Genomic DNA, 16577 nt, shown 5'->3' on the forward strand with positions numbered 1-16577 from the left:
TAACGTAGTAAAACATCCCAAGTCGTTTCACAAGTTTTATAAGACAAAAAACATTTGACACCGAGCCATATAAGGAGAAATTAGGGCAGGTGACCCAAAGCTTGGTCGAAGAGGTAGGTTTTAAGGAGCGTCTTAAAGGAGGAAAGAGTGGTAGCGAGGCGGAGAGGTGTAGGGAGGGAATTCCAGAGCTCGGGGCCCAGGCAACAGAAGGCACGACCACCAATGGTTGAGCGATTATAATCAGGGATGCTCAAGAGGGCAGAATTAGAGGAGTGCAGATATCGTGGACGGGGGGTGGGTGTTGTGGGGCTGGAAGAGATTAGAGATGGTGAGGGCCGAGGCCATGGGGGGATTTGAAAACAAGGATGAGAATTTTAAAATCAAGGTGTTGCTTAACCGGGAGCCAATGTAGGTCAGCGAGCACAGGGGTGATGGGTGAACGGGACTTGGTGCGAGTTAGGACACAGGCAGCAGAGTTTTGGATGAGCTGAAGTTTATGTAGGGTAGAACGTGGAAGGCCAGCCAGGAGTGCGTTTCTTATTAAGTGTTACACTGTAATTGGGTCAACTTCAACAGGCACTTGTGGTAAACCATCCCATATTCTAACGTTAAAATATTTCTTCTACCTTCCCCTTTGTGCTTCTAGTACTAACTGTAAAACTTTGACTCCACTTTACATGTTAGATGAGGCCATGTAGTTGTATTGTAGAGCTTGATGTGAGTGCTGCACTGTAATGGGAAAGCGTGCTGTGCCTATTGATGGATTAATCCAGTTTGACAGATTGGGGAAGGCCAGGGGACATGCGTTTAAACTATGCAAGAGTAGGAACAGACTGGCTGTCAGGCGGTTCCTTTTCTCCCCCAGAGAGTAGTGAGCCTCTGGAATGCGTTACCGGCTGATGTGGTGAGTGCTGACTCTCTGCACACCCGAAAAAGAGTTGGACCGGTGCTTAGTTTGGGGCAGAGCTCGCATCATCCAAAAGGCAAGTTGCTTAACAGTTATGCATGGTCAATGAGATCTCCTGGGCTGGCTTTGATCGCCTAAGGTGGCCGGAGAGGAATTTTCCAGATTTTTTTTTCCCCCCTTTTGGCTGTGGGTATTTTTATTCTGCTTTTTTCGCCTCTCCCAGGAGATTACATGGCTGTTGTGGGGGTGAGAGGAGTGTCTGGTCACTATGCCCCAAACATCATGAATATGTGGGAGGCTTGGTGGAGCAGCTGGTCTTTTCCTCCCCGTCAATTTCTTATGGTCGTAAAACGGGGTGAAAAGAGGCCTCACCAGTAAGATTGTACTGATCTTTTCCTTTGTGATCTTGCCTTCTGCCCCGCAGGTTAAACAACTGCGGAATCGTGCGGACGAGGATGCCCGAATCATCCACATGAGCCTGCAGATGGGCACCGACCCACCTTCCACATTGCGCCGTGACCTCGAGCACCTGATGCTGCTGGTGAGATGAAATGCTGCTCCACTGCTTGGAGTTTTAATGAACAGGCACCAAATCTGTAGCCCAGCGAATGGGCAACTACCACTTATATATTTATACAGTGCCTTTAACATAGTAAAATGTCCCAAGGCGCTACACAGGAGCGTTATCAAACAAAATTAGACACAGAGCGACATGAGATACTCGGACTGGTGACCAAAAGCTTGGTCAGAGCGATAGATTTTAAGGAGCGTCTTAAAGGAGGACAGAGGCGGAGAGGTTTAGGGAGGGAATTCCAGAGCTCAGGGCCTCGACAGCTGAAAGCACGGCTGTATGCAGCATGATACTGGGCAATTATAGCAAAGGGGAACTGCTTGGGTATTGATTAGGTCTCTAAGGAATATTTCTTCTGTGCATTGTGTGTAAGTAAATCATAAATCCATTCTTTAGATGCCAGCAAAAGGTTGTTGAGGCCCCAGTTGCTGAGATCACAGACTGGCCAGTAATTATTTGAGTTATGGAGCATTGGATATGCTTATTTTTGATGATGTAAATCGCTGATTGATACTGACCAAGGCACCTACAGATTCCATCTCCACAATGTGCTGAATTAGCTGATTTCACATGCAGTGGTTGGGACTCTGCAGTTGGGGGCCACGGTGTGCCTGCTTAGCTTAGCTAAGGAGGAGAGAACCAGCCAGGATTCCTGTTCCTAATTGCTATTCAGTGGCCCTTTTCTGCAAAGTGCATGTGCGGATGTCTGATTAATACATAATCAAGTTCGGCCCTGCTCCTATCCCTCGTCTCCCCCTGCTCCTCCGGTGGTTGAATAGCCTGTTGACAATCTCTGTAGGCCCACAGTGGTGATTTGGGTGAAAAACATGAGCAGAAAGCTCCTGCTTCAAGCGCTCACCTGCTATAAATCTGCAGCTTCTTGTGCAGTGTGATGACCGGTTTGATTTTTGTTTTAATTGAGCTAGTTTGGTGGCCCAGTGGGTAAATACTGCGTGGGGGGCGAGAGGGGTAACGTTGTGATGCAGAGCTCCTGGTGTAGAGCCTCACTAGTAGTGAGTGTTGTAGCCCTGCCTCCCCTAATGAGGCTCAGCCTCTTGCAAAATCAGCCCTGTGCCTGTGGTACTGAGGAAGGCTGGATCTCAGCCTGGGTGGTCGTGGGACTGCTGATACTGGACTCTGCAACCTTGAGCTGAGGGGAGCAACAATTGGTACGGTTTAATTAACTCCAGCCAGTGACTCTTGCTGCAACTGCACGTGTGCAGGTCCTGGGCACAGAATTAGGTTGTGTTCTCCCATCACGGGAAGAAACGAGGAACCGGAAGGCTGCCAGTACAGATTGAACTGTAAGGGAAGGTTGACGGGCAGAAAAATAGAGGAGCAGACATGTCAGCCATAGCTCAGTTGGTAGCACTATTTCAAAGAAGAGCAGGGGAGATATCCCCGGTGCCCTCGCTAATATTTACCCCTTAACATCACTAAAAAACAGATTATCTGGTCATTATCACATTGCTGTTTGTGGGAGCTTGCTGTTCACAAATTGGCTGCCACATTTCCTGCATTGCAACAGTGTCGACACTTAAAAGTACTTTGTTGGCTGTAAAGCGCTTTGAGACATCCAGTGGTCATGAAAGGCGCTATAGAAATGCAAGTCTTTTTTCTGTTTTAATAATTATGACTTACTATACGAACTTGAAGCCACAGCAATTCCAACCATTTAATTTCCACTGTTAACTGAAGTGTTTTGTGGTGAATGCTGAGGGAGGGGAAGAATACCCCAGGTTTATAATCCAGAATTTGCGTCTTTTAATGGGCGAATGCCTGGGACCATTTAGCCGGTAGAGCGCGTTTACCACCACCGTGCCAGTTTCCTGCTGTTCAGGTAGATTGCTGAGGGCCTCCAGTGGCAGAAAGCAAGTAGTGCTTCATAAGAACAGATAGTTGTAAATTGCCCAAGGACCTGCACGCTTGCACATAGTCGAGTCCTGGTACACCAAGCACACACATTTTGTAGGTTTGCCAGTAGGTGAGGTTGTGCCAGTGGAATTGATGATGTGCATTTTAATTGCATAGACCTACCGTTTTGATGCCTGAGGTGATGCTTCCATTTATATGGTGCCTTAGCACATCTCAACTTCTCAAATGCCTTCATGCAATGAATTACTTGAGAGATGACCATTTCTTCCTCTTTTGTTAGATTGGGGAGTTGTACCAGAAGGACCCTTTCAAACTGGAGCTCGCCCTCGAATATTGGTGTCCATCAGAACCAGTCCAAACCACGACCATGACAGGTTCCTTCTTGGGTTTGACCCACCATAGGCCACCACAACGCCAGGTATGTCCCCAGTGATATCAGCCAAGCTGCACAACTGAGATCGATAGATCTTTATTAGTTAAGGTACCAAGGGATATGGAGTTGAGGTACAGATCAGCCATGATCTAATTGAACGGCAGAACAAGCTCGAGGGACTGAATGGCCTACTCCTGTTCCTATGTACTCCACTGATTTAGGAATATAGCTCCGCGTTCTGCTTTGCTTTGTTAATGCTGCTCCACAATGACACGGCATGGTGCTTGCTATCACTCCCAGATCTTTTAGCCTCTCCCCAAGCTAGTTCAGCACTATTCATTAAGTTCTGGAAGACTGCCTTGTGATGATTGTTTCAAGCAGTGATGAAAACCTCCAACATTAAGGAGAAGAAATGAACACTTGCCACATTTTCTTGCATTACTGGAAAGTACATACAAATGGTAGCTCGAGGGTTATAAGCCTGGTCCTTTCAGCAAAAAACGTCAACTTGCATTTTTCTTGCAGGTTGTCCTGTCTAAGTTTGTGAGGCAGATGGGAGACATGCTGCCGCCATCTCTTTACCTGCCCTACCTTAAGATGCTGCGTGGACTGGCCAATGGGCCACACTGTGCACACTACTGCTTCAGTCTGCTCAAAGTCAATGGCAGCAGTCATGGTAAGTTTTCTCATGGTAAGCAAATTGTAGCTGTATCGCTACATCAGACGGAGGCCCGTTAGTGGAACAGATGAAAGTGCATCAAAAATTTTCCTGACATTGAGTATTAAAGAACTGTGGGACATAAAACTGAGTTAGAAATACAGGGATGTGCTTTGCCAGCAGCCGATTGGGTAAGGGCAGTTGCCAGTGTTGCACAAAGCCATACAAATAAACCATCCAGGTATGATCCCTGATCTGAGCTAAGTTAGCTGATCACAGCTTTATAGCAGTTGGCCCCAGTGCCCCAAGGATAGGGAGAGGTGAAACCAGCCAATTTCCCTTGACCACTACAACAGAATGATACAGCACAGAAGGAAGCCATTCAGTCCATCATTCCAGTGCCGGCTCTTTGTCAGAACTATCCAATTAGTCCCACTCCCCTGCTCTTTCCCCTTAGCCCTGAAAATTTTTCCTTTTCAAGTATTTATCCAATTTTCTTTTAAAAGTTATTATTGAATCTGCTTCCCACCAGCCCTTCAGGCAGTGCATTCCAAATCATTGTAATTTGCTACGTATAAATATTTTTCCTCATGTCGTCTCTGGTTCTTCTGCCAGTTACCTTCAATCTGTGTCCTCTGGTTACCAACCCTTCTGCCACTGGAAGCAGTTTCTCCTTATTTGCTGTATCAAAATGTTCATGATTTTGAACACCTCTATCAAATCTCCCCTTAACCTTCTCTGCTCTAAGAAGAACAACCCCAGTTTCTCTCGTCTCTCCATGTAACTGAAGTCTTTCATCCCTGGTACCATTCCAGGAGCTCTCCTCTGCACCCTCTCTAAGGCCTTGGCATCCTTCCTAAAGTGTGTTGCCCAGAATTAGACACAAGACCCTAGCTGAGGCCTAACCAGTGTTTTATAAAGCTTTAGCATAACTTCCTTGCTTTTGTACTCTATGCCTCTATTTACCAAAGATCCCGTATTTATAAAACCAAAGATCCCATATGCCTTTTTAACAGCCTTCTCAACTTGTCCTGCCATCTTCAAAGACTAGTGTACGTACATCCCCAGGTCTCTCTATGCATGCACTCTCTTTAAAATTATACCATTTAGTTTATTTTGCCTCTCATTCTTCCTAGCAAACTGATTCGCTTCACACTACTCGATGTTAGATTTCATCTGCCATGTGTCTGCCCATTTCACTAGTCTGTCTATGTCCTCCTGAAGTCTGTTACGACCCCCCTCACTGCTTACTAGTTTTCTGAGTTTCGTGTCATCTGCAAACTTTGAAATTATATCCTGTATACCCAAGTCCAGGTCATTAATGTATATCAAAAAGAGCAGTCATCCCTACACTGACCCTTGGGGACCATCACTGTATGCTTCCCTCCAGTCTGAAAACCAATCGTTCACCACTACTCTCTGCTTTCTGTCCCTTAACTAATTTCGTATCCACGCTTACACTGCCCCTTCAATCAATTTTGCAAAATCTATTATGTGGTACTTTATCAAGCGTCTTTTGAAAGTCCATATACGCAACATCAACGTCCTTTGTTACTTCATCAAAGAACTCAATCAAGTTAGTGAAACACATTTGCCTTCAACAAATCTATGCTGGCTTTCATTTTATTAACTCATATTTTGCCAAGTGCCAATTAACTTTGTCCCGTATTAATGTCGATAAAAATTTCCCCACCACCGACGTTAGGCTGACTGGCTTGTAGTTGCTGGGTTTATCCCCCTCCTTTTTTGAATAGGGGTGTAACATTTGCAGTCCTCTGGCACCACTCCCATATATAAGGAGGATTGGAAGATTGTGGCCAGAGCCTCTGCAATTTTCCACCCTTACTTCCCTCAGCATCCGGACTGGGTGACTTTTCTACTTTGAGAGCTGCCAGCCTTTAAAGTACCTCCTCTGTATAGTGGTACCAGAGGACTGGTAGGTTGTAAATGTTAGACACCTATTCAAAAACAGGGCGAGGGATAAACCTGGTAACTGCAGGCCAATCAATCTAACGTTAGTAGTGGGAAAACTACGAGAAACCATTGTCGAGGACAAAATTAATTCATCACTTGGAGAAGCATGGGTTAATAAGAGACCGCCAGCATGGATTTGTTAAAGGCAAATCGTGCCTGACTCACCTGATTTAGTTCTTTGATGAAGTAACCGAGAGGGCTGATGAAGGTCGTCTAGTAGATGTATATGTGAACTTTCAAAAGGCATTTGATGAAGTACTTTTCGGAAAATAGAAGCACATGGTTTTAAAGAGACGGTGGAAACTTGGGTACATAACTGGCTAAGGGATAGGAGGCAGAGAGTAGTGGTGAACGGATGATTTTCTGACTGGAGAGAAATATGCAGTGGGGTCCCCAGGGGTCGGTATTAGGACCATTGCTTTTCTTGTATATAAATGACCTGGACTTGGGTATAGGAAATACAATTCAAAGTTTGTGGATAGTACAAAACTTGGCAACGTAGTAAATAGTGAGCAGGATAGAAGCAGTAGAAGACTTCAGGAGGACAAGGATAGACTGGTGAAATGGGCAGACACTTGACAGATACATTTTATTACAGGTAAGTGTGAAGTGATCCACTTTGGGAGAAACAACATGAAGAGGCAATATACATAGATACACAGATACATAGAAGATAGGAGCAGGAGTAGGCCATTCGGCCCTTCGAGCCTGCTCCGCCACTCAATGAGATCATGGCTGATCATCCAAATTCAGTACCCGGTCCCTGCCTTCTCCCCCTATCCCTTAATCCCTTTAGCCTTAAGAAATATATCCAACTCTTACTTGAATATACTTAATGAACTGGCCTCCACTGCCCTCTGTGGCAGAGAATTCCACAGGTTCACCACTCTCTGGGTGAAGAAATTCCTCCTCATTTCAGTCCTAAATGGCTTACCCCTTATCCTTAGACTATGACCCCTGGTTCTGGACTCCCCGGCCATCAGAAACATCCTTCCTGCATCTAGTCTGTCCAGGCCTGACAGAATTTTAAAGGTTTCGATGAGATCCCCTCTCAATCTTCTAAACTCCAGTGAGTATAAGCCCAATCGACACAATCTCTCCTCATACGTCATTCCTGCCATCCCAGGTATCAGCCTGGTGAATCTTCGCTGCACTCCTTCCATGGCAAGAACGTCCTTCCTCAGGTAAGGCGACCAAAACTGCACACAATACTCAAGGTGTGGTCTCACCAAGGCCCTGTACAACTGCAGCAAGACATCCTTGTTCTTGTACTCGAACCCTCTTGCTATGAAGGCCAACATACCATTTGCCTTCTTAACCGCCTGCTGCACCTGCATGCTTACCTTCAGCGAATGGTGTACAAGAACACCCAGGTCTCTTTGCACTTCCCCTTCTCCCAATCTATTACCACTCAAATAATAATCTGCCTTCCTGTTTTTGCCACCAAAGTGGAAGTCAATACCTTGCCCCCAATCCCATGTGCCTTAATTTTGCACGCTAATCTCTTATGCGGGACCTTATCGAAAGCCTTCTGAAAGTCCAAATACACCACATCCACTGCTTCTCCCTTATCTATTTTACCAGTTACATCCTCAAAAAATTCCAGTAGATTAGTCAAGCATGATTTACCTTTTGTAAATCCATGTTGACTTTGTCCGATCCAGTCACTGCTTTCCAAGTGCTCTGCTATTACATCTTTTATAATGGACTCTAGCATTTTCCCCACTACCGATGTCAAGCTTACCGGTCTATAATTCCCCGCCTTTTCTCTACCACCTTTTTTGAATAGTGGGGTAACATTAGCTACCCACCAATCCATGGGTACCGTTCCAGAGTCTATCGAGTTCTGGAAGATGACCAGCAATGCATCTACTATTTCGAGGGCCACTTCCTTAAGTACCCTGGGATAATCTAAATGGTACTATTTTGAGGGGGTGCAAGAACAGAGGGACCTGGGGTGCATATTCACAAATCCTTGAAGGTGGCAGAGCAAGTTGATAAGGTGGCTAAGAAAGCATATAGGATACTTTGCTCAGTAAATAGGGACATTGAATACAAAAACAAGGAAGTCATGCTAAACATTTACAAAATCACTGTTTTGGCCTCAACTGGAGTATTGTGTGCAATTTTGGGCACCAAACATTAGGAAGGATGTCATGGTCTTGGAGAATGTACAGAGGAGGTTTACCAGGATGGTACCAGGGATGAGGAACTTCAGTTATGTGGAGAGATTATGTGGCCGATAAGTGGCAGGTAACATTCGTGCCACAGAAGTGCCAGGCAATGACTGTCTCCAACAAGCGAGAGTCTAACCACCTCCCCTTGACATTCAATGGCATTGCCATCGTCGAATCCCCCACCATCAACATCCTGGGGGGTCACCATTAACCAGAAACTTAACTGGACCAGCCACATAAATACTGTGGCAACAAGAGCAGGTCAGAGGCTGGGTATTCTGCAGCGAGTGTCTCGCCTCCTGACTCCCCAAAGCCTTTCCACCATCTACAAGGCACAAGTAAGGAGTGTGATGGAATACTCTCCACTTGCCTGGATGAGTGCAGCTCCAACAACACTCAAGAAGCTCGACACCATCCAGGAGAAAGCAGCCCGCTTGATTGGCACCCCATCCACCACCTTAGACATCCACTCCCTCCATCGCCGACATACCGTGGCTGCAGTGTGTACCATCTACAAGATGCACTGCAGCAACTAGCCAAGACTTCTTCATCAGCACCTCCAAAACGCACGACCTCTACCACCTAGAAGGACAAGGGCAGCAGGCGCATGGGAACACCACCACCTCCAAGTTCCCCTCCAAGTCGCACACCATTCTGACTAAGAAGTATATCGTCGATCCTTCATCGTCGCTGGGTCAAAATCCTGGAAATCCCTACCTAACAGCACTGTGGGAGTACCTGCACCACACGGACTGCAGCAGTTCAAGAAGGCAGCTTACCACCAGCTTCTCGAGGGCAATTACGGATGGGCAATAAATGCTGGCCTTGCCAGCGACGCCCACATCCCATAAACAAATTTAAAAAAATTAGAGAAGCTCGGATCCTTCTCCTTGGAGCAGAGAAGGTTAAGGAGAGACTGAATAGAGGTACTCAAAATTATGAAGGCTAGGAGGCAGAGAGATAGAACCAGTTGGGAGAAACTGGCAAGTGGGTGGTAACCTAAGGTCATAGATTTAAAATAATTGGCAAAAGAGCGAGAGGGGAACTGAGGAGAAATGGTAAGATCTGGAACGTGGTACCTGACAGGGTGATGGAATCAGATTCCACAGGAACTTTCGAAAGGAATTTAGAGACGTACTTGAAGAGGCCTAATTTGCAGGGTTATGGGGAGAAAGCTGGGGTGTGGAACTAAATTGGACAGCCCTTTCACAGAGCTAGCACAGGCACGACAGGCCGAATGGCTTCCTTCTGTGCTGTATGATTCTATGATTATTTACTGTTGCCCCTTGGTTTAATGACTTAGTTTCCTACATTAGAACAGTGACTACAATTTAAAAAGTATTTCATTGGCTGTAAAGCACTTTGAGACGTCCGGTGGTCGTGAAAGGTGCTATAGAAATGCAAGTCTTTCTTTAGTACCTCCTTCCCATTGTCACCAAATTCCTATCGTCATTCTGTTTAGCACGCCACTCAATTTAATAGATTCATCTAACTCTCACCAAGCTCTGCTTTTTTAAATATCCTTCCAATATGTACCCTTCAGAAACACACTAATTACAACTGGTCCGTTAACCTTCAGCCACAATAATTAACACCTATTCAGGGACTCACTTACAGCTGATTGAGTTGTTAACTGCCACTGACTTGCAGTTTTTTCAAGTTAGGAAACTAGGTTACATTTCAGTTTGATATAAACACACTTTCTGTGCTACTCACCTACAACTTGTCCGTGAACTCCCACTCTTCCCAAATTCCCGCTGTCACTCTGTTTAGCAAGCCACTGCGTTTAGTAGATTCACCAAGCTCTGTGCTTTAGTGTTAACTGTGGCTCAGTTGGTAGCACCCTTGCCTCTGAGTCAGTAGGTTGTGGGTTCCAGTCCCACTCCAGGGACTTGAGCACAAAAATCCAGGCTGACACTCCAGTGCAGGACTGAGGGAGTGCTGCAGTATCGGAAGTGCCGTCTTTTGGATGAGACATTAAACCGAGTCTCTGTCTGCTCTCTCAGGTGGACATAAAAGATCCTATGGCACTATTTCAAAGAAGAGCAGGGGAATTATCCCCGGTGTCCTGGCTAATATTTATCCCTCAATCAACATCACCAAAACAGATTATCTGGTCATTATCACATTGCTGTTTGTGGGAGCTTGCTGTGCGCAAATTGGCTGTCACATTTCCTACATTACAACAGTGACTGCATTTCAAAAGTACTTCATTGGCTGTAAATCGCTTTGGGACGTCCGGTAGTCATGAAAGGCGCTACAGAAATGCAAATCTTTCTTTCTTTAAAGCTGTGCTTTTGCAGATATCCCTCTAATATATACCCAGTGACTGCTTCTGAGAAGTGTGGAGGCTGAGTAACATTTGCCTCCAGTCTCCCTCAACTGCAAAAAAAAACCGCTGTCTGAGTAATGAGTTAGGCACATCCCTCACCTAGCGTGTACATGCACCAGCAGAAGACACTGGACAGTGATCGCAAGTGCGAATCCTGGTTTAGGCTCTCTGTAGTCTAGGGTTGCTAAAGCTAATTGTACTGACAGATTTCTGCCCTGTCTGGGATCAGTTAACTTAAGACAGATTTGGGATAGAATCTGGGAACGCCAAAAGACGTGACACTAGACCGGTGGGCTTGGCGCCCCCCATACTTAAATATCCTGCTGACAAACACTTTGGAAGCTCTCACGTAATCATGGTCACTCGTGAGGTACAGGAGAATAATGAGCACCTGTGGAACCACACCCTTGAGGGGGTGGGGGTGGAAAGCTGGTGGAAGAGGAAAAAATGAGAATTATAACTACAGTTTTTTTTATTAAGTGATGGAAAACCTGTGTTCATCTTTGCAGTGGAGAACATCCAGGTGGTCGGAGGCAACCCTGTGTCATGGGAACATTTCTTCCACTCACTGATGCTGTACCATGAACATTTGAGGAGAGACATGCCGAGCACAGACACCATACAGTACAGGCACATGCCTTTGAGGGGCATAACACAGCGTGAGATGGACGGTCTCATCGCCTTCCTGCAACTAATGGGCACCATCGTCAAATGGGTAACGTGCAGTATACTTGGACACCTCTCCACAAACCCAGCGCTCCGAACGCGCTCAGTACACCAGTGGAAATCCCACTCCTCTGTTTGCTCTCAGTACACCAGTGGAAATCCCACTCCTCTGTTTGCGCTCAGTACACCAGTGGAAATCCCACTCCTCTGTTTGTTTGCGCTCAGTACAGCAGTGGAAATCCCACTCCTCTGTTTGTTTGCGCTCAGTACACCAGTGGAAATCCCACTCCTGTTTGCTCTCAGTACAGCAGTGGAAATCCCACTCCTCTGTTTGTTTGCGCTCAGTACACCAGTGGAAATCCCACTCCTCTGTTTGTTTGCGCTCAGTACACCAGTGGAAATCCCACTCCTGTTTGCTCTCAGTACACCAGTGGAAATCCCACTCCTCTGTTTGTTTGCGCTCAGTACACCAGTGGAAATCCCACTCCTCTGTTTGCGCTCAGTACACCAGTGGAAATCCCACTCCTCTGTTTGTTTGCGCTCAGTACACCAGTGGAAATCCCACTCCTCTGTTTGCTCTCAGTACACCAGTGGAAATCCCACTCCTCTGTTTGTTTGCGCTCAGTACACCAGTGGAAATCCCACTCCTCTGTTTGTTTGCGCTCAGTGCAGCAGTGGAAATCCCACTCCTCTGTTTGCGCTCAGTACACCAGTGGAAATCCCACTCCTCTGTTTGTTTGCGCTCAGTACACCAGTGGAAATCCCACTCCTCTGTTTGTTTGCGCTCAGTGCAGCAGTGGAAATCCCACTCCTCTGTTTGTTTGCGCTCAGTGCAGCAGTGGAAATCCCACTCCTCTGTTTGCGCTCAGTACACCAGTGGAAATCCCACTCCTCTGTTTGTTTGCTCTCAGTACACCAGTGGAAATCCCACTCCTCTGTTTGTTTGCGCTCAGTGCAGCAGTGGAAATCCCACTCCTCTGTTTGTTTGCGCTCAGTACACCAGTGGAAATCCCACTCCTCTGTTTGTTTGCTCTCAGTACAGCAGTGGAAATCCCACTCCTCTGTTTGCGCTCAGTACACCAGTGGAAATCCCACTCCTCTGTTTGCTCTCAGTACACCAGTGGAAATCCCACTCCTCTGTTTGTTTGCGCTCAGTACACCAGTGGAAATCCCACTCCTCTGTTTGTTTGCGCTCAGTACACCAGTGGAAATCCCACTCCTCTGTTTGCTCTCAGTACACCAGTGGAAATCCCACTCCTCTGTTTGCGCTCAGTACACCAGTGGAAATCCCACTCCTCTGTTTGCTCTCAGTACACCAGTGGAAATCCCACTCCTCTGTTTGTTTGCTCTCAGTACACCAGTGGAAATCCCACTCCTCTGTTTGTTTGCGCTCAGTACACCAGTGGAAATCCCACTCCTCTGTTTGCTCTCAGTACACCAGTGGAAATCCCACTCCTCTGTTTGTTTGCTCTCAGTACAGCAGTGGAAATCCCACTCCTCTGTTTGCTCTCAGTACAGCAGTGGAAATCCCACTCCTCTGTTTGCTCTCAGTACACCAGTGGAAATCCCACTCCTCTGTTTGCTCTCAGTGCAGCAGTGGAAATCCCACTCCTCTGTTTGTTTGCTCTCAGTACAGCAGTGGAAATCCCACTCCTCTGTTTGTTTGCTCTCAGTACAGCAGTGGAAATCCCACTCCTCTGTTTGTTTGCTCTCCGTACACCAGTGGAAATCCCACTCCTCTGTTTGCTCTCAGTGCAGCAGTGGAAATCCCACTCCTCTGTTTGTTTGCTCTCAGTACAGCAGTGGAAATCCCACTCCTCTGTTTGTTTGCGCTCAGTACAGCAGTGGAAATCCCACTCCTCTGTTTGTTTGCTCTCAGTGCAGCAGTGGAAATCCCACTCCTCTGTTTGTTTGCGCTCAGTGCAGCAGTGGAAATCCCACTCCTCTGTTTTGCGGAGGAGGTGTTGTCTGGCCATTATATTTCCTCACCCACCCCACTTCAATAACTAATCCCTCCACATCACCAGATACAAACATGCAGGCCACAGGTAGCCCCCAAGCTCCGTCCTGGGTGCGGTCACCTGACTCGGCACAGATTGGGGTTTAAACCTTGACCCCTCCTGATCTGTAATGGGTCAGCTTCTCACTGGATGAACTGATCAAGCCATCCCGGGAGCTTGACCATCTCTGAAAAAGTGTTTAGTTCACACTCCGTGATACTGAAACAAACCCTAACAACACAGTGAAAAGGCCACTTTGGTGCCGACAACAGCGTTATTAATGTACTAGCAGAAAAACGCAACTTAAATGAGAATGAAAAGCTGTGAATACTTCTCAGCTAGTCTTTGCGTTTTCCTCAGTTCTCTCCTGTTTTCGCTCTTATTGTTTTATCATTTTTTCTTTGCTACCCAACTCTATCTTTGATTTTCACTCTGCTTTTAAAAAAAAATAAAAAAAATACTGTATTTCATATTCAATTCTGCTTCTGGATCCCATTGCCAGCCCTGGAGATGTTCAAAATTAGCCTCGGATTGGCTGAAAACCAGTTTCATGGTCTGTTGCCTAGCCAATTGAGGCTCCGAACTTGAAAGGCTGCCCTGGTCAATGACTGGTTGAGTTGGCTCAGCAGTGTGATTGTAACGCAATGACACGACTTGCTGGTGAAAGGGCATTTATTGTATCCAAAGCCACAGCTGCCAAGAATTCATAACCTGCTGACTTTGTTCAGCATTCTTCTGAATAATTAAGGTGGAAAGTGTTTGCTGAACCAACAATACAAAATAGTATAAAGCCTGTAAAATGAGACTGACTTGAACATATTGTGTTATTGAACTAAACCTTTTTGTTCGTGTATGAAACAGGTTATGAAAACAGCTATACTCGCTTCCCAGAGGAAATAGACACCACCTGGTGTCGTACTAATCCATACCAGCCAGGCAGGATGCTTGGTCGGTGTTGAGTTTGCTCATCTAAGTGTGGGCAGCAGCTGAGGTTCTGAGAGAATGATACAGCACAGAAAGAGGCCATTCAGCCTGTCGTGCCTGTGCCGGCTTTTTGAAGGAGCTGCCCAATTCCTGCCACTCCCCCTCTCTTTCCCTGTAGCCCTGCAAATCTTTCCTTTTCGAGGATATATCCAATTCCCTTTTGAAAGTTACTATTGAATCTGCTTCCACCACCCTTTCAGGCAGTGCATTCCAGATCATCAGAACTCACTATGTAAAAGAAATTCTCCAAAAGGTTGATGCAACAGTGCACCCCTTTTTAAAAAAAAAAAAGTACAGCGCCTTTTATATTTTTGGGATGTTGCAATGAACGCTGGCCTGGCCTGTGCCACCCACATCCAGAGAATTATTTTTTTTAAAGGTGGACCGAAGGGCTTCACCTGTCTGAAAATGTTGCTGTGCAATCTGCAGTTCTACAATTGGTCTCCACACCCTTAGGCTAGGGATAGGAAAAGTCAGCCAGTGCTCCCGATTATGTTCCTGTTCTCCATAGACTGACCAGTGCTATAAAGTGCATGATATTGGGTGAGAGCAGGATTGGGCTCAGCTGTGATTTACACCCCTAGTCGCCTAGACTCGCTGCCCGGCTCGCACATTATGAAGGGCCACTTGGGTCGAGGACTGCTAGCACCCATGGAATTGTACCCTAGCAGATGTTGATACCTTCAGCAGAGAAGGAGGCGGGGGGAGATAAAATCGTCTAGCCTAATCAAAGAGCGAGCCACCTTGCCATCGTTCCTTATTTTAGCTGCTGTTGCTGTGGTCCAGAAGTGGGTTCAGGTTTTATTTGAGCCTCTAACGGGAGATGTTCAGCTTGAGCACTTTTACTGGAGAGGAACGTGTTTAGACACCTGTGTACTTTCCAAAATAAAAGCTGCTTCAACAAAGCATCACATTCGGGGGCATTGCTCATTCAGTGTTGGCATTTCTGTGCCCAATGCCTAAATGGGAAAATGCACTGTGTACTAAGCATGCAGACCAGAGGGCCCAAGATTTGATTTCTGCTCTGCTGAGCTAGCAGCATTGGGGGACTATAATTGGCATCAGGGCGGGGGTGGGGGGAGAAGTACTCCGTTCACTGACGTGCGTGTGCTGGCTGCAAATCTCTCCGGTTGTATGGCCTGTCGAGACTTGCTGTTCAGTCTTACACCTGAATAATGGACACGTGGGTGTGAGGAGGCTAGTGCCTGTGGAATTGTACTCCAGTAGACTCCAGCACTTTCTTGATAGGGGGAGGAGAATCTGGACGAGGGAGGGACTTTCCAGTGCTTAAATTCACTCATTTTATCTTCCAGAGCGAAAATGCCCGCCTGGCTTTGTGTGAGCACCCGCAGTGGACACCTGTTGTGGTTATGTTGGGCTTGATCCAGTGCAGCATCCCGCCTGTACTAAAAGCTGACATACTGAAGGCACTGGCAGAATTTGGCAAATCACCAGAGATTGCTGCTTCCCTTTGGCAGTCGCTGGAGTATACGCAGGTAGGTTACATTAAATGCAGTGTCGAATTTGGGAAGATGCAATGTAATATAGAGGGACAATGATACAATAAAGGTTCTGTGAAATGAAGATAGTCACAAACCAGTGACTCCTGCTGTTAAGTGCAAACCTGGTGAGGACAGGATCGAGCTCTGCCATGGACCTTCCACTCGTGCAACTTCATGAAGTTCGGTGTCCGTTCTTGGACGTGAGGAATGGTGACTGCAAGGGGCCTGTCAGGAGAGGGACCTGTCAGAGCCTTGAAAGGGCCGGGGGTGGTGTGGGAATCAACACCAACAAACTGGAGAATATGGGCCGAGGCTACACTGTCAACAGGAGCTCTGCATTGGTAGCTCCCCTCCCATGTCCCATGCAGACATTGATTGTGTACATCCTAACTTTATTTCTGTACAATTCGTTTTTGCCACATCCCAACACCTAACAGTGAATTTTCAACAATGTGATTTTCATCTTTCAGATGTTGCAGACAGTTAGGATCCCAAGTCAGAGACAGGACACTGGGATTGAGGTAAGCATGTACTAAATAAAAGCATTGCTGAATGAAG

The 16577-nt window shown here is 46.5% G+C and overlaps 1 protein-coding gene across 1 annotated transcript in view; it reads left to right on the forward strand.

Moving 5' to 3' along the window:
- Positions 1-16577, forward strand: part of nup205 (nucleoporin 205) — a 141274-nt gene that overhangs the window by 27878 nt on the left and 96819 nt on the right. Inside the window, exons 9-14 of the mRNA XM_086008589.1 lie at positions 1332-1448; positions 3634-3771; positions 4252-4402; positions 11377-11582; positions 15831-16013; positions 16490-16540. Of these exons, the coding sequence (XP_085864715.1) occupies positions 1332-1448; positions 3634-3771; positions 4252-4402; positions 11377-11582; positions 15831-16013; positions 16490-16540 (846 nt within the window). The remainder of the gene's footprint in view (positions 1-1331; positions 1449-3633; positions 3772-4251; positions 4403-11376; positions 11583-15830; positions 16014-16489; positions 16541-16577) is intronic.

The sequence above is a fragment of the Somniosus microcephalus genome, chromosome 16 (assembly GCF_052327205.1).
Source record: "Somniosus microcephalus isolate GS21.2 chromosome 16, FLI_Smic_1.0, whole genome shotgun sequence".
Classification (NCBI taxonomy): Eukaryota; Metazoa; Chordata; class Chondrichthyes; order Squaliformes; family Somniosidae; genus Somniosus; species Somniosus microcephalus.